This window comes from Trichoderma gamsii (genome assembly GCF_001481775.2).
Source record: "Trichoderma gamsii strain T6085 chromosome Unknown Scaffold_27.2, whole genome shotgun sequence".
NCBI classification, from domain to species: domain Eukaryota; kingdom Fungi; phylum Ascomycota; class Sordariomycetes; order Hypocreales; family Hypocreaceae; genus Trichoderma; species Trichoderma gamsii.
This window is the reverse complement of record NW_020171364.1, coordinates 373,138-397,599: the sequence shown is the minus strand read 5'-3', so window position 1 is coordinate 397,599 and position 24,462 is coordinate 373,138. Positions and strand designations below refer to the sequence as shown.

Here is a 24,462-nt window from a genome sequence, read left to right as displayed (position 1 = left end):
CCGAATTCACCTTCGAATTGATCAAGACCAAGAATCGCAACTACCTTCACCATGGCTGCTAATGTCAACAAACCCGTCGACATCAAGCAGAAGGAGAATGACATCAACCGCAAGCTCCAGATCTACGGCATTTTCAATGCCTTCAAGAATGGCAAAACCCCTTCTGTATGTATCTTAGAAAGTTGTTTCTCGTGGCTATTTGCTGACTCCAGGCTTAGAACGAACAAATCGACATTGCCCTGAACAGCTTTCTGCAATCCAGGGCCCTCAGCAAGCCTTCCAACAAGCTCTCCGCCGATGGACAGGTGCTGGTCGAGGATGCGAGAGAGGTTGTGAGGCTCGCAAAGCAGCTTCTGCTGTCCAAGAATCACGGCAACCTGATTCAGGACTTTATTTGGCAGACTACGCACTACGATACTAAGGGCCTCAAGTCTCCAAACGCTCCGTTGACCAAGGACACCGCGACGCGAGACAAGGACGAAGCTCTCGAGGGTTTGCGAACTCTGGGCACTTTGCTCATCACAAACGGCCAGTTCCGAAAACTGCGTACGTAGACTCTCCCTCAGTCATTACCTTTTATCCCGGGCGAAGAATCGTTGAGACTGACCATTGTTTACAGTCAAGGATGCCTCTGTTTTACTCCGTGACATGGTTGGAGACGGCGCTATGAACGCTGCGAACAAGATTCGCCCCTCTGATGAACAACTCAACCAGATGGACGAAGCTGCTCCCGACAACACATGGCACGAGAAGCCTGATCTTTCCAAAGAAGGTGTCAAGAACCAGGCGCGAACGCTCTACAAGGGCGATCCCAAGCAAGATGCTCACGATGTCGTCACTGCTGCTGCCCTTGGAGACCAGTCTGGTACGGTTCCTCAAGCGAGGATGGACCAGGCGGGATCTTTGCATCCACCGGGAGTCGTGCCTCCAGTGACAACTCCAGCGGATGCGGCCCCTCAGATTGGAGCATTGCCTCCTGTGGGAACGGTGCCTCAGAATGGTGCCATTAACACTACTCAGCTTAGCCAAAACACGTCTGCCGACGCGGCCAAGGCAGTAGTGAACGAGAAGCTGGACAAGAATGTCGATGACGATCTTCAGGACAAGGCCAAGACGCGGAAAGAAGAGTACCGTCGCAGAACCCGAGAATACCTGAAGAAGAAGATGCCTCAAGAGCGCAGAGATCAGGTTGTTTTCCGTCTCAAAAAGATTGTGCTCGAATGCCAGCAGCACCCCGACTATATGCAGGCCGTGCAAACTCTCCTTCGTCTGGCCGAAGAATACGGTCGACATGGACGCAACTATGGAAGAGGCTCTGCCGACTCTGCCAAGGACGTTCGAACTGGACTGTCTGCGGCCGAGGAAGACTTGCGTACGCTGATTGAGCGTTTCGCCAATGGCACTTCGACGGAAGATTTGTGGCAGTCAATCAGCCAGATCTACAAGGATGCCGATCAAGACCGAGAGCTCAGCGATTGGTTCAAGCAGGTCGACACCTACATCCGGAAATGCCTCTTGGAGCAGGGCTATGTCCTTGAGGAGCAGTCTACCGATGACTGGAATCGACTCTACGACCACGGCCGATACTTGCTCCGTGAGAAATACCGTAGCCACACCGACCGTGTCATTGACGAGGTCAGATTTATCGCCGATCAGTTCGACCAAGATCCTCAAAACAAGGCATTTGGTCATGCCATCCAGAAGCTGTTCAAGGATCTGGGCAACGACGAGGACGGAAAGCCTGTATTCAAGCCTCATCTCATCAAGGATCTGACAGAAGTCATCGTTCCTGCCATCTTTGAGAACATTGCATATGTTCCGATCCCGCGCATCGAGTACTCCGACCCCCAGGTCGATGCCGTCATTGAAAATCTGGTGCTTGAGAGCGACAACTTCATGCCCAACGTCCTCGAGATTGCCAGCGACAATTATATGCGTTGGGGACGCAAGAAGTTTGCAAACAAGCACACGCATAGCGTGGATATCAAAGTTACTGGTATTCAGATGGACCTCCGAGATGTCAGCTATTACATTAATCGCAAGAGCGGATTTCCGTCCATCAAGGATACTGGAGTGCTCGACATGGTGCTCCCCGGCGACGGCTTCTCTTTCAGGTTGAAGGTGGCCACACCAGACAAGAAGGATGCCCAGCACGTGTTCAAGGTGGAAAAGGTAGACGTCAACGTTCAGGGCCTGAAGCTTAAAGTTAAGAAGTCGAACCACAAGCTCCTATTCGGCCTCTTTAAACCACTTGCGCTCAAGGCTATCCGCCCTGGGCTGCAAAAGGCAATCGAGAAGGCCATCAAGGACAAGTGCAACCAGGCCGACGAGTTCCTCTACCAGGTCAAGCAGGAGGCTGATCGTGCCGCCGAAGAGGCCAAGGAGAACCCTGAAGAGGCCGCCAACATCTACATGCGATACTACAATGCTATGCAGAAGAGAATCCTTCAAGGCAAGGAGAAGGCAGAGGCTTTTGTTGCTGAGAAGAAGGTCAACGTCGCCGTGACTAAGCAGGACAGCATCTTCCCCGACATTCACTTGCCTGGCGGCATCAGCTCCAAGGCGACTGAATACAAGGAGCTCGCTGCCAAGGGCGACAAGTGGGAGAGCCCTGTCTTTTCCATTGGCGACGCCAAGAAGAGCACCGACATTCCCAGCGTGCCTCGGATCGAGAGAAAGGCCCATGCCGTCTCCGGTGGACACACCAATGGCAATGTAAATGGTAATGTTGGTGCTTTCAATGGCAACATCCATAGCAACATCAATGGCAATGGCTTGGCCAACGGCAAGGGCCTGGCCATGGCTGGCGAAAGCTCAAACGGTGGCCCTCTTGGCGGACATGTTCCCGCTGCTTACTAGGGATGTAGCGGTGGGCTAATTTCGATGTTGAAGAAAAAAGGCAGTGAACGATCAGTTGGGAGCGCAGATGTGGAAATTCTATACCCGTAAGGACAGACGTGAGGCTGCTTCTTTCTTTACCTATACCGTATTTCCTTTGTTTAATGGTTTTCCCGCTTAATGGAGCCTCAATTATCGTGTATTAGTCGACGATGCTCATGTTCCTTTTCTTTCTGTATGCTGCACCTATTATATCCTGTTACGATATCCTCATCGCTCCTTTTTTGGTGTACGCCTACCTGATACCACGGTGGTAATATAGCTATTAGTGTTTTAGTAATCGAATCAATTGAGATGAAATGAATTTCATGTGGTTATCATTTTGTTGCTTTGTTCAATTAGACTGTTGACTGTATAATCTTGTCTACTGCTATTAAGGATGACGTCTCCAGACGCTGAGCTTGAAGTGGGTCTTGATAGAGACGAAAAAGGATGATCTCGGTGGCGTGAAGCTAACCCGCAATTGGCTTCACCTCTACGTATTCATGAGGTTGGAATGTCTTTTGGCCGCTGCTTGAGCTTGTGCCGATCAAATAAAGTCGCCCGTGGTGCGCCCGAACAGGTAACCGAAAACTGTTCCCTGCGGCTTACCTACTCGGCGAAGATTCGTAGAAACCGCCTCTTCCGTTTGTTCCATGTCCATCCGTTTTTATTGACCGCCACTCGAGTCTTAATTGAACCCGTTGCCATCTACCTATATACTACGTCTTTGTGCGCTTTCCAGAAGCTTTGACATATATTCTGTTAATTAGAGATTGCGCTAGCCCTGGGAAGATGCGATAAGCTTACTTGCTACCTTGTTTCATAAGTAGGGTCGGCTTTATACTACTAGCTGTGCCCTTTTAAATTCCTGGAGAGAGCGTGAGAGGAAGGAGAGGAAGAAGTGTGATATCAAAAGGAATCAAGCGAGATATCATACGCGATGGATTCGAAAGAGGCGGCATCAGGGGCACCGCCGCCTTCATCATCGACGTCGACAGCAGCGCTCAGACTCACCGAGGCTCAGACGCGGGCGCTGTTTGACATTCTCACGCACCACGAAACGTATGGCGAGATTGAGGGCTTCAAGGCGCCGGATGCGGTGACGGGCTATGGATATCCCTTTGCGAGGACGATGAAGGTGGCCGCGGCGCAGACGCAGTCGGTGGGAGGAGGGACGCCCAAGTCCGGGTCGGGGCCGGGGACGCCGACGAGGTCGAGGACGCCGGTGTCGTCGTTTTGGCTTGGGGGGAGGGGGAAGAGTGCTGCTGCTGCTGCTGAAGAGGAGAATGGTGATGACAGTGATGATGATGACACTAGCAGCAGTAGTAAGGATGAGGTGGAACCGACATCGCCGGTGCTGCAGATGCTGCTGACGAGGTTGGTACTGCCATTCCCCGGCGTGAGGGACCTGCCGAGGGAGTTTTGGGATGTGCGGATGCAAGGGCTGCTGGCGAGGTTTGCGGAGGCGGATCTGTCGGAGAGTTTTGATAAGGGGGCGATGGGGACGAGGAAGACGCTGGCGACGGGGGCGAGTAGCGTGATGGAGATGGTGGCGAGGGGGTTGCTGGGGGGAGTTGATGGGGGAGAGAAGAAGGAGGAGGACAAGTATGATGAGGGCAAGGCGGAGGATTTGGCGAGGGCGTTTGAGGATGCGTGGCGGGAGTGGGCGTATGGGGGGCTGGTGGACGACATGTTTGATCATGTCAAGGGGACGGAGGATGTCGAGGGGCATTCGCCGATGATGAAGGCTGCGTTGGATTATACGATTATACAGTGAGTTTTGTTGCAGGTTTTCGTGATGAATGGTTGCTGACAGTGTGTAGTCTAGCTACGTTTGCTCACCACATCTTTATTCTCTCACCCGAGGGCCAGTATCTCCTCAAGCTCATTGAAAACATCAACAGCCTGATCCCCTACAAGATGATCAAGCAGACGCTGCGCATTGGCAATGCTGCTACTATGATTAGCGGCATGATGCGTCTGATGCTGGCCAAGCTAAGCGTCACGAGTCTGACGAATTGGGTTGGCTTGACGGCGAACGCTGACGACGGGATGAATCTGCTGCAGCGGATTATTTCGCTTGTCTTATCGTGGGACGCGTCGGAGTTTAAGAAGAGCGCGGAAAAGGTTGAGAAGAGCAAGAGTGATGCGGCGCCGACGGAGGAGATGCTCGAGGCGATACGGATGTATGTCTCGCTGCCGAGGAGTGAGCATGTTGCTGCGAGAGAGGAGAGCGTCAAGAGCGGGAGGTCGATCATCGTGACGATTCTTGAAGCACAGGATGCAAGGCTTGCGGCGGGCATGACGGACGCTCAGCACAGGCTGTGCCTGGAGTACTACTCTGCGCTGCTGTCGGTGCATGATCGCGAGGCGATTACGGCGGTGCTGTGTCGCACGCCGCCGGATCTGTTTACGCAGGCGGTTAAAGACGTGGTGGGTGCGTACGAGCCGATGATTCGGAGCGTGCATTCGCGGGTGGATTTGCGGTTTTATCTAGAGGCGACGCAGGGGTTTATCACGGACTTCATAAGGGCGAGTAGGCCGAAGAAGGGGAGCGGGGATGAAGGGGATCGATTGGCGAGTGTGGAGGATTACGTGGTGCTGTTGAGGAATAATCGCGGGTTGCTGTATCGGTGGATTCACGACTTTGCCAAGAATTGCCCCGAGGTGTGGGAGGAGTTTCGGCGGTGGGCGAAGGATGTGGCTGTGAGGTTTAGACAGCCAGGTCCTGGTGATGAAGGGAAGAAGAGGAGTATGAAGGAGCTGTTGAATGGGCTGTTTGCTTCTCTTGATGATGAGGAGACTAGGGACAAGGTGCTTCGGGCGATTGATTCCCACGCGCGGTATCTTGATTCCGTTACGCAGCTTTCTAAGCGACGCTTGCAGATGGTTATTAACGCTACTGCTTCTTCTTCTGCTGCTACTACGCACAGATCCATGACGTCTGGGCCGGGCGTCTATCTCTCGCAGTGGCAGTCCCTGCTCGACACGACGGTGATTACGCCATCTTCGAAGGAGGGCCCGCCTCGGCATGGCGAGGATGTAAAGTTTGTTACGACGATGGGGAAGTTGGGGCTTGGGGGGAGGAAGTTGGCTGGGGGGAGGGGGGATGGCGAGGAGGAGCTGAAGGCGCCGGATGTGAGGGTTGTGGTGGAGGGGTTGGGGGAGAAGTTTAGGGGGGTTGTGAGGGGGAGGGCGAGGGAGGATTGAGAGAGCTTGATGCTGGGTAATAAGATGAGAACTAGAGCATGGCATCACAGGAGAAAGAGATGATAAATACTGCGTGTATTGTGTAAACTTGCCATGTAGATATGTTACTAGCAAATAATGCGGCATGATAACAAGCCCAGATATGAAAATAAAATGGAGAAGATGCTCTTTGGGTAGCCTTCATACATGAGGTCTAAGCTCATAAAACAGATAAATAATAGCCGCCATTACTTTCACATGTTGCTCAAAACGGGAGCTCGTTTTTTAATTAGCGTTCAGAACGGGTCGGGAGAGCTGGCCCATCGGCGAGACGGAATTTCAATGTAGAAAGAAGGTCTTGTGCGGCCTTGACGCTCACTTCCACTAGCAACTGTAGGTAATTCTGTTCCAGCATCTCCAGCACCGTAAATCTCAATTCGAGTTGTCGTTTGAACTGGACTCAAGGTATCTTCTTCATTCCGAGAGTTGCTCTCCAGTAACGCCCTCAGCGAATCGCCATTCACATCTTCGTCGCTGGATGGCGGAGTTGGCAAAGTGGCCTCCGCACCAAAGTCTGGCGGAGCTACCTGAGGCGTGGCAGGGAGAGGCTTGCTGATGTTGGCACGGGCTGCTGCTGCTGCTGCTGCTGCTGCTGCACTGCGTTGGTGGAGTTTCTCGGCGAGTTCCAGGATGGCGGTTTGGGCGCCTGCAGGGCACTGCTCGATTTGGCCGACACAATATGCCAGGCCGTCGATGTAGGCGTCTGCTGCGGAGGGCAATGGTCCATCTGGTGCTCGTTCTTCGGGAATGTTGTTTTGACTGACGGCGGTGTCACCGTTGCAGGTATCGCCTGTAAGGTTGATAATCTCAGCAGTGGCAGAGCGCAGGCGGGAGAGGTCGACTAGGTCAATAGCGCGAACCTCTTCTGTCATCTCGGTGATGATTGTCACGCAGTCGTCCATGTCAATGTCGATAACCTCTTGTGGCTGCGATTGCTGCGATTGCTGCGGCCGGTTCGTCGGACCCGTCTTGGTCATTTGTTTCGTTTCGTACACTATTTTGACGAGACGATCTCTCCATATGAGCTTGAGCCGGATTCCGGTGGCCTTTTGGAGCGTCTTGACGAATTTGCCGCAAAAGGGGCAATTCTTGCGCGAAAAGTAAATCTCAAAGGCAGGTCTTGAGCCGTCCTCCCAGCGTGCGGCGCGCAGTCTCTTTAGATGCCTGAGCGAAACGTTGTCCAGGTCCTGTGTGATGCCAAACTTGGTGAGCAGGACAAAGACGGCGTGCACCGCGAGCTTCACCTCTACGTGGCCGCCCAGGAATATGCCAGACAAATCTTGACCCATGACCCGGGAGATTTGGCCGTCATACGGGCGGTTCATGCGTAGGCCGAACATCTTGCCTACGGAAACCACTCTTTGTGCCCACACGTCATTAGGGAGAACGCTTGGCTCCGGGTCGAGCAAGTCACCGTTGGGGCCGACTCCATGGCCGCTTTCTGCCCAGGCCAGCACGATGCGCTTCTTGCCGGCGTCGGTTCGAAGCGCGAGGAAGCCTGTGGTCTTGCAGCTCAGGCGTTTGAAGAGGTTGGAGGCTGGTATGCGCTTCTCCTTTGCGCGGTCGTGGCGAAAGGTGTATGCGAGGTTGGGGCCCAGAACTTCGACGCGGAGGGTTGCGGCGATGGGGTCGATGATGTGATGGAAATAAAACGATGGCAGCGTATCTCGAAATGATATGTCAAACTCTGGCAGCTTTCTTGGTTGGAGAGACTCTTCCTCGGCAACGACCTCCATTATGGCGGCCGGTGATGGCGCGAGGTGTTGATGTTGAGGGTGAGTGCAGCCTGCCATTCATAGGGCTGGCCGTCAGGCTTTTAATGCTAGATAAAGGCTGCTTGAATTCTTTGGCTACTGTGTGCAGTAATTAGCGAGCGAAACGCGCATGTGATGAAGGGGAGCTCGTCCTCACCAGAGATATCTCGCCTAGTTTGGGTGTTTCCAGAGGTTGACTGGGCGGGCATCTTTTTGAAAGCCAACTCGTTGGAAAGTCAGCGTCGACTAGTAAGTACTCGGCACGTGTGGTATTTTGTGGTGATACGGCCTCGCAGGCGGTGAAGGGTATACCTCTTCTCTCCGCCTAGCAGAAGAGGGTCATGTTCCAGTAAGAACCAGAGCATAGAGAAAGTCAAAGTCCACGACGGCATCTCCCAAATAGCTTCCCTGTAGATTTTCACGTCTCATAGTGCATTGACTTCTTCCTCAGTCTTACAACGTCGTAGATTGAGGTTGTATGTGCCATTTTTCACACAAAACAAGCGATATCAAGGGCAAATCAAGGGCGATATCAAGGGCGATATGAAGAGACTTGGGTGACCAAGAGGCCGGTCTTTGGATGGTACGATGCCATCCTGGAAGCCGTACATCTTGAACAAACCCATTTGGGACTAGTTGAAAGGCGAATATTTGGTTGCTGCAATGTCCAAAAGATGAAGGTAGTGAACGAAACATCACCAACTCTGGCACGGTAGAACGTGGTGTTGTAGTCCGCGCAGTCAATCAGATGCTTACGTAAGCGTCCACGAGCGAGAGCCTGCGTCTGAGCTATGGACATGAAGAACGAAGCTCAAATATTCATACATGTGTAATTGCAACCTTCGCTTTTCTATATTGTTTGGTCTTTACACTTATTATTATTCTCGCTCTTTTTTTCGTCCTATTGAGCGCCTACGGCCTTTCGTATTTACTTGGTAGTTGCAGCTTTTTAATAATTCAACTCCTTTTTTTTCATTCGTACCTACTACATCCAGTCGCTACCCTGCATCAAGGACATTTGCGTTTTTTCGTCTTCGCTTTTGTATGTTGAACTCTCGGGGGTTCTACTGTCAATATGAGATGGTTCGGTAGTTTTCTTTCATAGTGCTGAAATTGGTGTGGTTTAATTACCGGTATGAACCAGAATAACTCAAGTGTATCTACCTTGTATCTGATCTTCAATCTACATCTGCAGAGCAAGAGTCAAAGGTTTCAGTTGGCAAATCTCTTTGACATGAGCCTTCCCGGCGAACATCAGGAAGCAAACGATTAATTGCATTGCCCTTGAACACTCATCTCTACGTATTACAAGCATTACCAAGAGTTGCAGCGGAAATCTACTCATACAATGACAGTCACATTCATTTGGAAACGCAAATTGATCATGAAGAGACGGCTGCGACACGTCCAGTTTGATAACCGAAAGCCCAAAAACCAGAGGGAATCTTGTTCATACACCTCAAACTAAAGTCCGTACGCCCATTTTAAATGCCGCCCATCCATGACAGTTGAAGAAAAAAAGGAATTAGAAAAATTTCAACTTTTTTTTATTGCAAATTTACTCCTCATCCTCCTCCTCCTCGGCCTCAGCGGTGGTCTGGGCAATACGGTCCAAATCACGCTGGCCGGACTGGGTGATGCGGCGGCCACCCTTGTCCTCGTCCTGCTCAACGACGCCAATCTTCTCGAGGGACTGGAGGACCTTGCGGTCGACGGAGCCGGAGGCGTCAACGTGGTGAGAGGGGCGGTTGCCGCGGTTCTTGGCGGTGCCGTGGACCTTGCGGAGGCGGCCAACACCGACGGTCTTGCGGAGGTAGACGTGGCGGGCGACGGAGGCGGCGCGGACGTAGAACCAGTCAATGTCCTGGGGAGGGAGCTCCTTGGCGGGACCAGTCTTGACGGTGTCAACCCAACCTGAGGGTAATGTTAGTAAAGGCGTTTTGGAGATGTGAGATGAAGATTGCCAAGCGTCGACATACCGGGGATGGGCAGCTTGCCCTGACGCTTCAAGAAAGCAGCATAGGCGACGATGAACTTCTGCGCCTGATTTACGAAAAAGATCCCATTAGCAATTATTCCGTCGTCAGAAGTCTTGCGACTCCCTCGCGCCTGCTCCTAGATCCCTCAAAGAATTTTTGTTTTCTCTTTTTTTCATATATCTCTACGATTCCACACTCGTTCACAGCTATGTTATATGTCGTCGGTCCCGAGGCTCAGACAGCTGGGTATTTCTCAACTCAAGCCGCTGTGGCTCTACGGCGCCGACCACAACATCGCAGTATCGGAGGCTTCGATGATATTTTTCTTCTTCTTCGGGGGCAAGTTGCGAGATCGTCGAGGTCGTTCGTTGAGGGGGCAAAAATCCTATAGATTCATTTTTTTCATTTTTTTCAGGGTAGACCTACATCGACATCGCGAACGGTGATTCCGCCGGCCATTTTGATGGTGTTGGATGGTTGGTTGGGGGGAGAGGACGGTGAAGCTGGTGGGCAATTGACTTGGCTTGGAGGTCGAGAAAAGTTCGTCAAGATGGAACGCGGGACATCAAACTGTGCAGTTTGGCGCTAAGTAGGGCTTGCGGCCCTAGCGCACATGAGTGAAATTGCATAGCGCTTGGGGCTGTGATGACTAAGAATGGAGGGGTCTAGTGCTCGCGGAGATATATCGGCTAAATGTGTTGCATTTTGAGCTGTATGTGGATACGAGGGATGGCGCCAAGATGGGGGAGCTACATTATTCGAGCATGAAGCTGAGCCAAGCGTCGCAGAGAATCACGTCTCCATGGCAGTCCAAATGCATATCATAATTGAAATAGTCTATAATACAATGCCTTCTTTTAGTTTGCCCAGCCCAAAATGCAGTGGCCAACGCGCCTTTTTGTAAACCCAACTATCCAAATGCCATTTCGCCGAGTTAAAATATCATACAGATCATAACGAAAAGCCAAATCGCAGTAATCAAAACAGCAATTTTCTCACTACGCCCATTTCGCTAATAGAGACATGATGGCCACTCCAAATGCTACGCAGCCAAATGCAAACAACTGAATCTTCAAGGGCGCCTTTCGCATGTGAGGGTTGAACATGAATTCGTGCGCCAAGAGCTCAACCAGGCCCGTGTACATGAGGATGCCAGCGCTGATGGAGTCGAAGATGCCATTAACAAGCTTCTGAGTGTTGGCGTTGTTGGGTCTCGCGCCTATTCCGGCCGCCGTTCCAATTGGGGTTGCAATGGCAAATGCGAAGCCCAGCACGTATGGCAGCCACCATTTGTCTTTAGGCCAGGGAGCTGTTGCCAGTCGAGATCCCAGACCGAGGCCCTCGAACATCTGATGGAACACTAGTACGACAAGAAGAACGACGAGATCGTTTGTAGTACCGAGCGTGAGTCCGATGAATACGCTGTGGAAAACGACACCAAATTCAAGAATGAAGATGGCTGTGAGCTGACCCGCCAGGCCGCCATGTGAGTCGCCGTCTTCATGCTCATGACCATGGGCGAGATGATCCTCTCCTCCAGGAGGATAGCTCACGTCGTCGGGAAGGCCGGGAATCGTCGTTGAATCCGGTCCACGCAGGACACCCCTCTCAAGATCGTGCGGGCAGGCTTCAGCGATGGCTTCCTTTTCGGTTGATTTCTTGTGAGCCAGTGCTTTGATAGTCGGCCCGGAGTCGCTGTCGGAGCCAATCGAGTGGCTGTGTTCATCTTCGTCTCCTCCAATTCTTGCAGCCATGAGCTCAACGAAGAACATCACCATGACCGTCATCAAACTGATGCACAGAGCCCAAGGGTAATCTCCTAACCGAGGAGCAAGGCAGGGATCTGACAGATTGTCTATTGCCGGATCCAACAGGTGCATCCATGCGGTTGCGATAATCACGCCGGTACCGACGTATTTGCAGATGAAGAATGTGAATTTGGGGACGTGCATTTTTGTCTGCCGCGCAAGGAGGATTGGTGCGAATGCGCCAAACGTTGCGGCTGCCATGACGATGAAGATGGCGCCGATGCGCAGCCCACGGTTTTTGAGATCGACAACGTCTCCATTGCAGCTATCCAATGTGTCTGCCATGATGTGAGTATGTGTTGGCACGGCTGCCGCAATATTGAAGGTGTAGCCTTCCTCGATGTGCTACTAGGTAGGCCGGAGACGCCGAGTGAGCCAAAAATGCCCCCCTGATGACTGCACTCTCTCACAGCATAAATTATTAAGACAGGGCTGTGTCAAAAATATGCCAGATGTGGGAGAGAAGAGACAATGAAGGCCTCTCTCAAGAAGACACGTGCTTCAACGTCAGTTCGCCAGCGGATGTCGGGCGTTGAGGGCGGTATAGGCGATATTTTTCTTTGTGGCTTGGAGGTAGAATAACAAGTAGCTTGAGAAACGAATGAGTTGTTCAGTTATGCTTCAAAGCTGCGCAAATATAGCAGAGTTACGACAGTCTTGGCTTAACAGAGGAGGCAAGAACGACGATGCCGCAGCTCTCAGGAGACAAACAGGCCTCGGTAACCGGACAACACTGGCTGATTCTTGCGGTGAAGCTTCTGCTAAATCCTGTTCTAGCTGTCACAAGATTCTGTGTTTGTTCTTTTCTCTTTTCAATAATTGGAGGCCGAGTTCGAGTCACACCAAGTCGGAGAAAACAGTTGACCAGTTGCCGGAGGAGTCGCAATCAGGGGAAAACCGGTGTTGTGTGGATCAAACAAGCGTAATCTGAGCCTCAAGACAGTGTCGTACAAAATGCAATGCAGGCTATGTAAACGGCGTGTAAAAGAATGGGTTTTGAGCTTTGTTACGTGGATTTGGTGCAAAAATGAGGAGTGATTCGGCTCTGGGGGCTGTGGGAGGCAGAAAAGGCTGCTCAATTTTCGGCCCCGCATACGTCAAGACGTGATGAGAACCTTGATGGCCGCCGTCCTGGGCTCTACGCCCGGCGAACTCCACCAAATCTCTTGCTCGTCTAGCACTGCGGCTTCTTCCGGGGCCACGATGATTATGCGATTGTTTCCATAGCGGTGTTTATACGACTGATACGCTCACTACTACTGTCATTGGAACTATGGTATTGCGCATGGTGAGGCCGACTCAACGCATTTGGCCCGATGCTGTGGGAGATGGCAGGAAAGGGGCAGCATCAAGTCATGAAATCAACACTCTTCTCTTCACCAACTATCTCGCAATATGAGGTAGAGTGCAGTGCGCAGCAACTTCTACAGTAGACAAATGGCACGTCTGCGCCAAATAGCCGCAGAGCGTGGCATCGTGATCCGAGTCATGCGGTCCAGCTGCCGCAGCGCAATGAGCGCAGAGGCGGGTGAATGTCCTTTTTGGGCGCTTCAGGCGAGCCATGAGGCTAGCGATGACGGGCGCTCTCAAATTACCTGCGCGCTGATTCGCTGTAGCTGAGCTGGCGCGACTCCACATGCGACCCGAGGGACCGTTGCTGAAAAATCAAGCTTGGCTGGGACATCAAGGTTCTCACGATGATGTACGCTCCATGGGGGGTTCAGCTGCTTTCGTCTTGATGCTCTGCTGCGATGCTCTATGGAAGTGATATATCCATTTGCAAGGCAATGAAGCAAAGTAGTGCAGAGTAAATAATATGTCAATATGCATGTGCCTGTGCAGCCACCTTCAGCTTGGCGCTGCTCCCCTGCACTTGGTGTTTGCTGCTCAGCCACGACTTATCTCTAGGGCTTGGAATATTGATGCAGGGTTATCTGTGCTACTGCTAGCAGCATACAGGGGTAATCCACAATCCAGCTTGCGTGTCACTATCATCGGTGACTGTTGTCCCTGGATGCCTGATGTAATTAAAGCTTTAAAAAACTTTGGTTTTGAGAGACTGACTATATCTTATCGTAGAAAATATGCATTCTTGATCCAAGAGTCTAAGGACAACTTGATGCAGATCAGAATAGATACAACAGAATTGGCAAGTGACATCTAAAAGTAACTGAAAACTTCCCGTCTAGTTCGTAATGCAGCTATAACTCTCACCGTCTCCTAGATCTATAAGAAAATGGGCAGTTAGTCAATACATTGCCGATAAGTGAGCAACACGATCAACTGCCTGGAATCTACGCCTTTTGTGTCACATGAATATGAAAGGAACATGGTTTAATGAATGTGTTTTTATTGATTAAAAAACTATATGTAATCACAGAAATGAGTGGCCATCATCTTCCACCACCTCCGTCGCTTTTCAATTCGACTCCAAAACTCCCAGTCATGCATCGTAACATCAATTTTTGTCGTTGAATAGAATCCTTTGCTTTTTAATGAATGAATCTAGTTGACAGCAATGCGTCGTGGTTCGTGCTTAGCAGCCTTGGGAACAGTGATGCTCAGGATGCCGTCCTTGAAATTGGCCGAGACGTTATCCTGATCAACACGAGCAGGGAAGTTGAAGGTGCGCGAAAACTGGCCAACGCTGCGCTCGGTGAGCCAGTACTTGGCAGAGTCGGCGGGCTTCTTTTCCTCAGAGGTCGTTGCGACTTGGCCCTCGCCTTCTTTGGGGGTGCCCTCTTCGGTTGCGTCTTCAACGGTGGGCTTGTGAGAAGTCGACTTTGACTGGCCTTCCTTGCCCTCAGTGATGGCGCCGGCGTTAGATTTGCCTTCTAGAGCACCAGCGGGAGAAGTGCCGGAGCTGTAGGTCCTCTCGACTTTGCCCTTGATATGCAGGGTCTGGGAGTCTGTAAACTCAATGCTGACGTTTTCCTTGCTCATGCCGGGCAGTTCGCCGTGGAGCTCATAGGCAGAGTCGGTCTCGCGCACGTCAAACTTGGGCTGCCAGTGAGCGAGGCCAGTGGGGCGACCTGGGGTGGTGCCATTGTCTTGTCGGGAGTAGTTGTCAAAGTCCTCGAGGAGGCGGAAGAGAGGCGTGAAGGAAGCCTCGGGAGGGTAAAAGTTGCGCTGGAAGAGAGACATTTTGCGAGGTGTGGTTGTGAGTGGTCTTAGAGAAGAGGGCTTCAGAGTGCGGCTGTTGCGAGATAGTATGTTGCGAAGAGGTGCTTTGCAGTTTTGCATATAGTAGCTGATGCTTTTGTTCTGATTGTTATGATTGATGATGAGAGAAGAGTCGAGCCTCAGGGGTTGGCGAAGGACTTCTTTATACATGGAGAGATGCGTCTGGAGACGTCTCTCCAAGGTTCGCGAAACATCGCTAGCTTGCGTGGCATGGACATTTCTAGAATAGCACTGAGTTAAAGTCACCCGATTGTGACGTTCCCACCATCGCTTGATTGTGGAAAATGTGAGATTGAAGTCAGTGTGAGGTGGTTGAGACACTACACGATGAATCGTGCATCATCGCGCATCATCGCGAAGCTACTGGAGGCACCAGATGCCAGCGAGTACTAGAAGATTCCGTGCACTTCTAGCACTGTGGTTCGGGCAGATGCATGTACCGGTGGGGCAGTTGTTCTGCGCAGAGAACATCCGCCTTGGCTCAAACACAGTGCGTAATACATATATATATACATTGCCGCTATCGCTGTACATGCTTTCCCTCTCCCAAAAGTGATACAATTGAGCAACACGACCAATCAGCATGAAAAAGAATGGCGTTATGATATCACAATAAAGCAACGATTAGATGGCAATTGTCTCATTCCTTTAAAACATGACGACGCAATATTGCGGTTCATTGGCATACATAATTCTATGCTTCGTCTTACCTACGAGAACAGTATTCCAGAAATGACCATAATCTTTCCATACCTTGGCATTATTAGACTAGGATATGGTGTCATTTAAGTCTAGGAGTCGTAGTATCGTTATACGTCCTGACGATGAGCCGAGAGCAACAAGTGACATCGATGGTACCCGTATCAACGCAGAACTACAAGTCCGATAATCAGATGATAGCCGCAGCAAGTTCTCCGAGTTCTTTTTGATCCACTGATTATCTGCACTTATCCCGTATTCTCTCATATACGGCTTCGAACTGGCTGCTAGGCTTGAGACAAAGTCGACACTAATCGTCCCCCTATCCGTATGAAGCAGAGAGCCTGTCACGTCGAAATTTAGTTTTCGAAGTGGAGCGCCAACGAATGCTTTGTGTAGGCATTGACCTGTTGCCACATCCCAGATTGCAACATCATCACCGTCCAGTGCTGATACGAGCTTGGTTCCATCGGCTGTAAAGGTGATGGCGGTAGAGACTACATTATATCGACGGAGCGTTTGAAGGCACAGGTTATTGACTGGGTCCCAGATCTTGATAGTGCAGTCAGACGACCCCGACGCAAGCCGGACGCCATCTGGCGAGAAGGCAATGGCGCAGACATCGCCATCGTGACCCTTGAGGGTTTGCAGGCAGCTGCTTGCTGCGAGGTCCCAGATTCTGACGGTATGATCCCACGATCCGGACGCAAGTAAGTCGTTGTTATTTGGTGAGAAGCTAATGGCGCAAATGGCATCGTTATGGCCCTTGAGAGTTTGCAGCATCTGGTTTGTAAGTGTATCCCAGACTTGGATGGAGTTATCTTCTCTCCCAGAGATGATCAAAGTGCTGCTAGTTGGACAAAAAGTAACGGAATAAACAGAATCTAAGTGAACGTGGAGCGTTTGCAAGCAACGGCCGGTTTCAAGATTCCAAATCTGGACAGCGCCGTCAATGGACACTGACGCGAGTAAAGCGCCATCTGGTGAGAAGACCATGCTGTCAATTTGTTCGCTGATCCCTTTCAACGCTTGTACGCCACCTGGGATGCGTTCTTTATCATCGGTATTCGGTTTCGGGACAATCCATCCCGGCTCCTCATACCTAAAAAGGTTCTTAATAGGAGTGTTAGCCGGTGTGAAGACGAGCGCTGAAGCATATACTTGGAGTGGACTGCTTTGGATCGGTACCATATGATGTGTAATAAATATGTGCGCATGTCGTACTAGGTCTGCAAGCTGACTGTTACCTGGCTCTGTATAGGTATTGTCAGAGCAAGCCTCGGAAAAATAGGACGATTTAGCCTTCTTTCGGAGTACATGGTGTAGCCGAGATATTGAGAAGGCTCCCTCGGGCAAGCTACCAAGAAGACTCAGAGACTCGAGCCAGTATAGAAACTTGGTTCTCAGGAATGTGTCCACTTTGCCGCCGTCACTGAGATCGCCATGCTGTCTAACAAACTTTATAGAGTCCAAAAGATGCCTGGCCCAAAATACGCATGGGTACCTCGCTGCTGCTAGTGGGTCTGGGTCAGGCCGTTTTACCTGATCGATTGGGAATCCAGGGACATTGAGGCCGTAGATGTCCCGTCGCAGTGTTTTCTGCAAAACTTGAAGGGATTGCGAGAAGACGATATAGTGTATGTGCTCCATCCCGGATGCAAACACTGTATTGGCCGCTCTCTCAAGCAAGAAGTCTTTCGCAGACGGGTGGATGAAAAGGATGGTTCGTTGATGAATGGTTAGAAATGAGCTGCAGATCTCTATAGCCTGTACTAGAGTCTCTTCTTCCAACGAACCACCAGGCGTACTGACCAAAGACGACAGCTCGTCTATTGTGATTGGTCGGTATACAGCTGATGTGACAGCCAATATGTGTAAACAGAGCTTAGATTTCTTTGAAATGCAGATTTGGTCCAGCATGTAGGTGTACAAAGCGTCGGTCCCAGTCGGAAACTCAGCGAGCCTTGGGAGAATATATGAATGCTTTGGGATTGTGGCAATATCCTGGCAAACCAAGGCCACCCAGAGGAATGAACTCTTTGCGCCCCGACATATGTACCCGTAAATCGAATTCTGTAACTCGTTGCTATACCCTTTCCCTTTTGCTAATTCGACAACTTTATGCTGGACGTATAGGCCAAGAGCTGCAAAAATGGACCTGTCGTTCAATTCGAGAGAGATTTCTAGTTTGTGGGCCATGGTGAAGCCCTCCTCAATATCCGACATGTTGCGGCTGGACACGAGCCATTTGACCTCTGGAGTCGCTGCTGATACCCGAGCAATCAGGTCAATAAGCAAATCTCTGTCTGCAGTACATTCATCCAAAGCGTCAATGATGATAAACGTATTGATTAGGCGCCTGTCTTGTACAATAGCCGAAAATATCTTGGACAAAGCCCCCCAATTCGAGTTCTTGAAGAGTTGGTCCCCAACGCGGTCGTAAGTCCTTCGCGCATGTGACAGAAGCATAGGCTGACGGTCAATTAGCATGTACATTAGGCCGCGAAGCACGGCTGCAGCATTATTGGTGCGAAAATCTGAAGCCTGGCAGTAAAAGTAGGATAGCGTGCAAGCCTGTTGGTTCTCTGACTCTGCCGTGGAGTTCAGTCCGTCAATGATGCTGCATAGCAACATGGTCTTTCCTTTGCCAGGATTGCCTTTTATCCAGAGCAGGTTGCTCCTTGGATGACAGTACCACTGCTTAAAGTCGGCGTTATCCAGAATCCATGAGCAAGAGTCACGAAACAAGCCACCGCTGGATTTCTCAATGCGCTCCTTGTGTTCGCGGGGATCTGTCGTCTGGAGAGCTTTCAGACAGCTTCGATTGCTAGGGTCTGCCACTGGGTCGTAGATAGTACGTCTATTGGCGCCAGCATTATGATTGAGGGCCACGTCTGTTTCTTCGGAATACGCTGTCAAACTGGTGTGCTCAGAGGAGCCCGCTGTTGGAGTTGTAGGTGATGGGCTGTCCCATTCTGGCAAATCCTCGTTTCTGCTCATGCCGGTGAGCCATCTTAGCTGCTCCATGGCTAATGATCACTGATGATGATAGTTTTTGAGAGTAAGGACCTTGATCAGGAAAAAGGTTGGGTTTATTTCACTATACGTCTGGCGGCCTGAAAAGCATTGCGCTCACCAATAGAAACTCAGTGAAGGGATTGGGCACCATATGTGACATGATGAAGTGCATGCATGTAAGACATCACGTGTGCTAAATGCAGGAATAAGGTAGGGAGATGGAAGTAAAATGAGATGCATGAACGTAAATGAGGATATAGAGAAATCTAATAAGTCGCTTTTGGTGTTTGGTTATAGAATGGCCCTCTTCATGGACATTGACGTGCAAAGTTGTGTAATATATGCAGGCTCACTGTTCGACAGAATATCAGCAACTGGCATTTCACTCGGCAAAAGATCACAGCTAGATGCAACTGGTTAATTAAAATCGCACTTATGGTATAAGAATGGTCGCATTGTAAGCTGGATGCTCAACATGCCTAGTATGGAGAGCCTAAACGAGAAAGTAAGGGTCTAGTGCCTATCACTCTAAAACACCAGCGTCTATTTCTAGGCACATCTCTGGCAGATTGACTGGAAAATAGTCTTATGCGGGTCCATCGATCAATTGTGGTCATTCGTTTACACACAGTAGACTGTGCGAGAACCGCTCCCATCTTCATCGCAAGCTGCACCTATATTGGGACGATCCGAACAGGTCAATAGTTCCGGCCTATAATAAACATGCGCAGCATCAGTGATAGGTTTAACGTTGAGTGGGATCCGCCGTTGGCCGCTAAACTAATACGCCGTCCCACTTCACGTTGGGTCCAGCACGACTATAAATGAGCTCGCTCTTCGCTGTATAATCAGCACTAACAAGAAATACGCAGCTTCTCTCTGTTCATTCACGTCAAAATGGCATCTAGCACGGCGAAATCCTCATCCACGGGTCGTAGAATCCCCTCAGCCCTGGTTCCAGTGGTATCGACGTCTCTCAATGTCGGCATGGCTCTTGGTGCCTGGATCACAGTGATCCCATTCACAAACGTCACGTATCCCGGCCCTGCGATTGCCGTATGGTTCCAGGACTTTTTCAAGCCGGGTTTTATTGGGATCACGTCGCTCAGCGCAGTTACTATTGCTTCAGGGATCCGAGCAGCTCGCACTCGAGATGTTTCGGGGACAGCGGAGGGTCAGGCCAGGGCCAAGACAGCCTCGCGTTGGGCGATTGCGGGATTGGTGTTTACTCTTATTCATTTTGGGTTTGGGAATTCGGTATGTGAAGTTGTTCTGAAACCCTTGTCTTGAAAAAATTGAATATCTCATATTTTCTGTAGGTGCTCGGGTTCATGGATCGGATCCTTGCCAATCCGGAGTTGGCTCAGGGAGAAATGGCTGGTTGGATCAAGCTACACACCGTGAGGACGCTGACAACTGATGTGCCAGCCTGGTTATGCTTTGTTGCATCTTTGTTGTCTGAGTTGTAAGAAGTAATGAATTAGCATGTGTTTACTTATTAGAATGCATTTATTAAGGTGTACTCGTATATACATTCTCGTTTACACCTGGGATATACGGCGTGGCTCTACTTGTTGTTTCGCCTGCTTTTATACATGGAAAGGACCGAATCCATAAAACAGATCGCTCCATTCTCTGCCACGCCCTTGCAGCGCCAGCCAAAGCTTCTCTAAGCCAGCATCGTCCATTTCTATTCCTCCCATGAGCTCCGTCTCATCCCGTGTGTTGCTGCTCTCGGCATCTTCCACATCAATTAAACTCTCTTCTATCAACGATGAAGTTTTCTCGCTAAGATGCTCCGTCATCATCTCCAAAGCAGGATGCGTCGCTTTATACTTTTTCAGAATTTCCACCGAGAGCTGCAGCAGCTCGGATGCCATCGGCGATTGCCCCTCCGCTTCGTGCAGAATCTTCCATGCGTCAGCCATTGTTGCATCGGCTTCCATTGTCCTGCCCTCGGCGCTATTGGCTAGGCATTCATCTAGAACAAAGACTACGCATGCAATGAAGATGCTGCGAAACTTGATGTTCATGCGCTGGCGGAATAAGATGAATGTTGAAGGCTCGGCCCTCATCTGGTGTTCTATGTAGATGATTTGCTGGGCTGCTTTTAAGCACGAGTCGTGGGAATATGCAAATCCGGGGTTAACTGTGCCTCGCGCCATGTACGGTAAGTGAAGCTTGCAGATTTGGCCGTAGAATATCATATTGAGTAAATATCTTTGAGTAGTGATGTTAGATGACTGCCGAGTATCCCGGTTGGGCTTTTTGGAAACGTAGTCGCTGTTTTCAAGGCGGAAAAAGGAGGGCAGTTCCCTCATAAACTGCCGCAACTTCATGTCTACTTCCATGACTTTTAGGTACTCTGCTTCTTCCGACGTAGAATTGATGGGCTTGTCAAAGTCTCCGAGATTATAGAACAGCACTGCAAGACGTTGGCGTTCGAGAAGATAGGAGACGGATGTTGCTTCCTCGAGTGGGCGATCAACAATTTCTTGTCCGTCGACAATATCCTCGTCGTTTGCATTACAAGGCCGTCGTACCGCCATCTGGCTCGCTTGAATTATATATGAACCCCCCTGAGGGACTGACAATCTTGAAATCATCCTGTTACCGAGTCACGTCATCAGAAAGAGCCACAGCTCAATAGTATGTACATAGTGGGCTTACCAGTCTGTGTCTGTGAGGTTCCACCATGTCCTGCGTCCAACTTCCGCTAAGACATGAGAATCATTGAGCCAATCTATATGAATAGCGGCGTTTGGAGAGTCAATGACATGCAGCCCAATCGTTTGGGCCATTGCAACTGCTTGGGTGTGAAGCACTCGAGCCCGCGGCGAGATGCCTTCTAAGCTGCATATCATGAAAAATACCACCATGATGCCTTGTATGCAAGTCAACGATGCATGTGCAGCTACATGAGCATGGTGAATAATGTCCAAGGCTGTCTTGAGCCACCCCGAAGTCTGTGAGTTTGCGTCTTCTGCGCAGTCAAATAGGCCTTTGGCGTCGTCATAACGAGTCCATGTGTGGGTAGTGCTGCAGCATATTGCCAGAATAAGCATCAACTGGCCCAAGTCAACATCCTCATCCTGTTCCACGGCATCATAGAATTGATCAATTGTTGATGGTAGAGAAGGCGTATGAAAGATGTGGTGAAAGTGAAGCACGTCGTCGATGAATTTCTCCAACAGGACGTGAGCATCCTCTCGTAAAGGGAGACATATGCATTTAATGACTCTCACTTCTTCAGGCAAAGATTCCGGCGATGTATCGGGATGCTGGATAAAATAAGACGGCTTGGTGATGGTGCGAATAGAACGAGTGCGGAGAGTGAATGGGCTCGGCGCCAACGAATCCTACAGAACCCCAAGTCTATCTTCAACTTTCACGAATCCCTGTAAAGCATCCAAAGGTCAGAAGAGCTTACTAGTAATTTCTGGTTAGCGCAGTTATTCTGGATATCAAGTACATCCGCCGAGATGAGCTGCAGCTGAGTCGAGGCCAGTGAGGACGGCGCCAAGTGGTTCCGATCGAGCGCTTCTTGCGATCCATTGCCGGGGAGCAGTCTTGGCCCACCACGAGGACTATCGCGGTGACAAGGAATCCCGCGGATCGAGCAGTTGGAACATGGCGATTGGCGGTTGCAGCGCAGCTTTCGGATCCGGCAAAGCGAGCATGCGGGTGGCCGCCTCCGGGGCTGGTGACCCATGCAGTCTAGCGAGTTGAGGGATTCTGTGGAGTTGAGTTTCAGTTGTCTCTCTCTTCTCTCTTTCTCTCTGTGCAACTATTAGCGGTTAAACTACTTGACAGGAGAGTATTTATTCGAAAAGCAGTGAAAATGTTGGTTTGTCAAGCTACGGAGACAGCGGAGTTAAGAACGGGAGTCGCGATTATTAATATGTGAAGCTCAGCCCAGATAATCGCCAATATACTGAAGCAATAGTTATTAAGCCAAATAAGATGGTAGACAAGTATCTACGAAGTATTTATTTATTTTTCTCGAGATGGATTTCTTCCAAGCGGAGTTGGGTCTCCGGGGTTTGTACAAAAGCTGTCTAATTCAGCACACCAATCCTTCACGAAGAAAATTGAATCTCCAAACCCAGAGTTCGAAACGGCTTGTTCATCATCCTCAGGTCAATGCCACTGCCGAGGCTAAACAGCAGCGATTTCACCCGTCCTTCCCACAGCACTCCAAGTCGGAGGTTCTGGTCCAGCCTCGCTTTCACCACGCCGGCATACTCCTCTTTCTCCTCAGTTTCCTCCACAACTTCTGTTTCTACCTTCTTAACAGGTTGCACTGCTTTCGGGAGTGTCGTCTTCCTCGTTTTGAACTTGACGCTAGCGCTGCCTCCATTTGCTTTCGGTGCTGCCTTCTTTTCCGCCAATTTTTCTGCTGGCTTTTCTGGCTCATCCAGCCTCCACTCTAGTTTTGCGTTGAAACTGCGTTCGGCTGGTAATGGTATAGGACTTGGCGTTGGCGCAGCTTCCGTCGAATCTTTCAAATCGATTACCTTTCCATCAGGTTGAATGGTGGCTGTTTTGGCAGCAAAGTGTAGCTTTTGAGCTGTTTTCTTCGCAGCGGCAGTATCTGCAAGAGTATTGTCTGCTTCTGCAGCGGTTCGTGCAAATGGTTTCCTCCACAGCTCCATGCCTACAGCCCATGAGCTCTCATAGCTGAAGATGTTAAATTCCATTCGCGTTGCAAGACTGCAGTCTCTTCCAGCCATGACCGCATAGCTAGCTGCAATGTTGCCCATGAGAGGGTTCATCGTGAGCGTGGCGGACAATGGCGTTCCCTTGTGGTCCGGTAACGTCGCGAATCTCGCCCCTATGCTGATGCCTCCAGACTTGTTGAGCGTGCCGTAGTAAATTTCCCCTCCGGTGCTGAAGCGCCCGTATATCCTCTCCTTGTCTCCATTGCTACTCCCCTGGCCATTGCCATTCTCCGCAGTGGACGAAGTATGTCTCTTGCTGCTCAAGTCTCCTCCAAAGTTATAAACTCCTCTAAAGCCAAGCAATCCGCCGTCCGTAGAAGCCAATCCTTCAAGTGCGTATCTTCCGACATCGTACTGGATTAATCCCAGAGCCGTGCCCCCATTTCTGAGGTGTTGGCCCGACACAGCGCTGAATTGTGCCTGGAAAGCAGGTGATAAGCGCCGTACCAGCAGGGCCTCTAGCTGCGACTGCGGGAGATAGAGCCGGCCGTAGAGAAGTGATTCGTTGACCTTGTCAGTGTCGTCTGGGGGTCTCAGTGAAGGGTTATCTCGTCGGGCGACGGGCGTTAGATGGCGGTAGGATCGAAGGAGATCTGGGAGCGGGACGTTTTCGGACTGAGGCGTCAAGAGGACTCGGAGAGGAACAGAGGAGAACAAATAGCTGATGGAGCCATCAACCACGCCGACTGAGCCCAATTGGTAGGACGTGGCGAAATTCGAGCTGGCGAGAGCTGAGAGGGAGAGGCGTAGACCTCGAGGAGTGCTGAAGTTCAAGAGAGCTACGCATGGAGTCAGCAGAGACAAAAAGAATGCGAAGGGGCAGAATCACCATCGGTTGTCGAATTCAGCGCAGCATACGAGTTGTCGCGCCTCCACCCGGTCGCCTCGTAGAAAGCACTGTGGACATAGTCCATGAACGAGCGCATCTCAGCGCCCGTTGCTCATGCCTGGCTGAATTGGTTGCTACGAAGAGGTGAGCTCAAGAATCGTCACCTCGGAGGTTTGGAGATTTAGCTGCGGCCACTACTGCGATCGGCACAACCTCGGCAGCGATCTACATGTGCAATTCTGCAGTCAAGAGTCTGCAGTCAAGAGTAAAGCAAAGACAAGCACGTATGCAGCAGGATATCACGTCATCTGGTATTTGCTGAATGAATCAATTTCTATTGTC

The 24,462-nt window shown here is 50.6% G+C and overlaps 8 protein-coding genes across 8 annotated transcripts; 3 read left to right on the top strand and 5 right to left on the bottom strand.

Annotated features, from left to right (window-relative positions):
• Positions 1-51: 51 nt before the first annotated feature.
• Positions 52-2,859, top strand: TGAM01_v207428 (hypothetical protein; the record flags this gene model as incomplete). The annotated part of the gene is made up of 3 exons (XM_018807999.1): positions 52-165; positions 219-546; positions 620-2,859. 3 exons carry the CDS (start codon positions 52-54, stop codon positions 2,857-2,859), a joined length of 2,682 nt encoding a protein of 893 aa, XP_018658776.1.
• A 1,519-nt stretch (positions 2,860-4,378) lies between these two features.
• TGAM01_v207427 (hypothetical protein) lies at positions 4,379-6,090 on the top strand (the record flags this gene model as incomplete). Its single annotated transcript, XM_018808000.2, has 2 exons — positions 4,379-4,653; positions 4,704-6,090. The coding sequence occupies 2 exons, from the start codon at positions 4,379-4,381 to the stop codon at positions 6,088-6,090; spliced, it is 1,662 nt and encodes a 553-aa protein (XP_018658777.2).
• A 275-nt stretch (positions 6,091-6,365) lies between these two features.
• TGAM01_v207426 (hypothetical protein) lies at positions 6,366-7,922 on the bottom strand (the record flags this gene model as incomplete). Its single annotated transcript, XM_018808001.2, has 1 exon — positions 6,366-7,922. One exon carries the CDS (start codon positions 7,920-7,922, stop codon positions 6,366-6,368), a length of 1,557 nt encoding a protein of 518 aa, XP_018658778.2.
• A 1,519-nt stretch (positions 7,923-9,441) lies between these two features.
• TGAM01_v207425 (40S ribosomal protein S19) lies at positions 9,442-10,321 on the bottom strand (the record flags this gene model as incomplete). Its single annotated transcript, XM_018808002.1, has 3 exons — positions 9,442-9,797; positions 9,863-9,926; positions 10,289-10,321. 3 exons carry the CDS (start codon positions 10,319-10,321, stop codon positions 9,442-9,444), a joined length of 453 nt encoding a protein of 150 aa, XP_018658779.1.
• Positions 10,322-10,860: 539 nt separating this feature from the next.
• On the bottom strand, positions 10,861-11,955 carry TGAM01_v207424 (hypothetical protein; the record flags this gene model as incomplete). The annotated part of the gene is made up of 1 exon (XM_018808003.1): positions 10,861-11,955. One exon carries the CDS (start codon positions 11,953-11,955, stop codon positions 10,861-10,863), a length of 1,095 nt encoding a protein of 364 aa, XP_018658780.1.
• A 2,220-nt stretch (positions 11,956-14,175) lies between these two features.
• TGAM01_v207423 (hypothetical protein) lies at positions 14,176-18,579 on the bottom strand (the record flags this gene model as incomplete). The annotated part of the gene is made up of 3 exons (XM_024550095.1): positions 14,176-15,173; positions 15,564-15,621; positions 15,853-18,579. The coding sequence occupies 3 exons, from the start codon at positions 18,577-18,579 to the stop codon at positions 14,176-14,178; spliced, it is 3,783 nt and encodes a 1,260-aa protein (XP_024405183.1).
• An 888-nt stretch (positions 18,580-19,467) lies between these two features.
• On the top strand, positions 19,468-20,039 carry TGAM01_v207422 (hypothetical protein; the record flags this gene model as incomplete). The annotated part of the gene is made up of 2 exons (XM_018808005.1): positions 19,468-19,827; positions 19,890-20,039. The coding sequence occupies 2 exons, from the start codon at positions 19,468-19,470 to the stop codon at positions 20,037-20,039; spliced, it is 510 nt and encodes a 169-aa protein (XP_018658782.1).
• A 120-nt stretch (positions 20,040-20,159) lies between these two features.
• On the bottom strand, positions 20,160-24,217 carry TGAM01_v207421 (hypothetical protein; the record flags this gene model as incomplete). The annotated part of the gene is made up of 5 exons (XM_024550094.1): positions 20,160-21,177; positions 21,241-21,929; positions 22,001-22,305; positions 22,676-24,070; positions 24,121-24,217. 5 exons carry the CDS (start codon positions 24,215-24,217, stop codon positions 20,160-20,162), a joined length of 3,504 nt encoding a protein of 1,167 aa, XP_024405182.1.
• Positions 24,218-24,462: the final 245 nt, after the last annotated feature.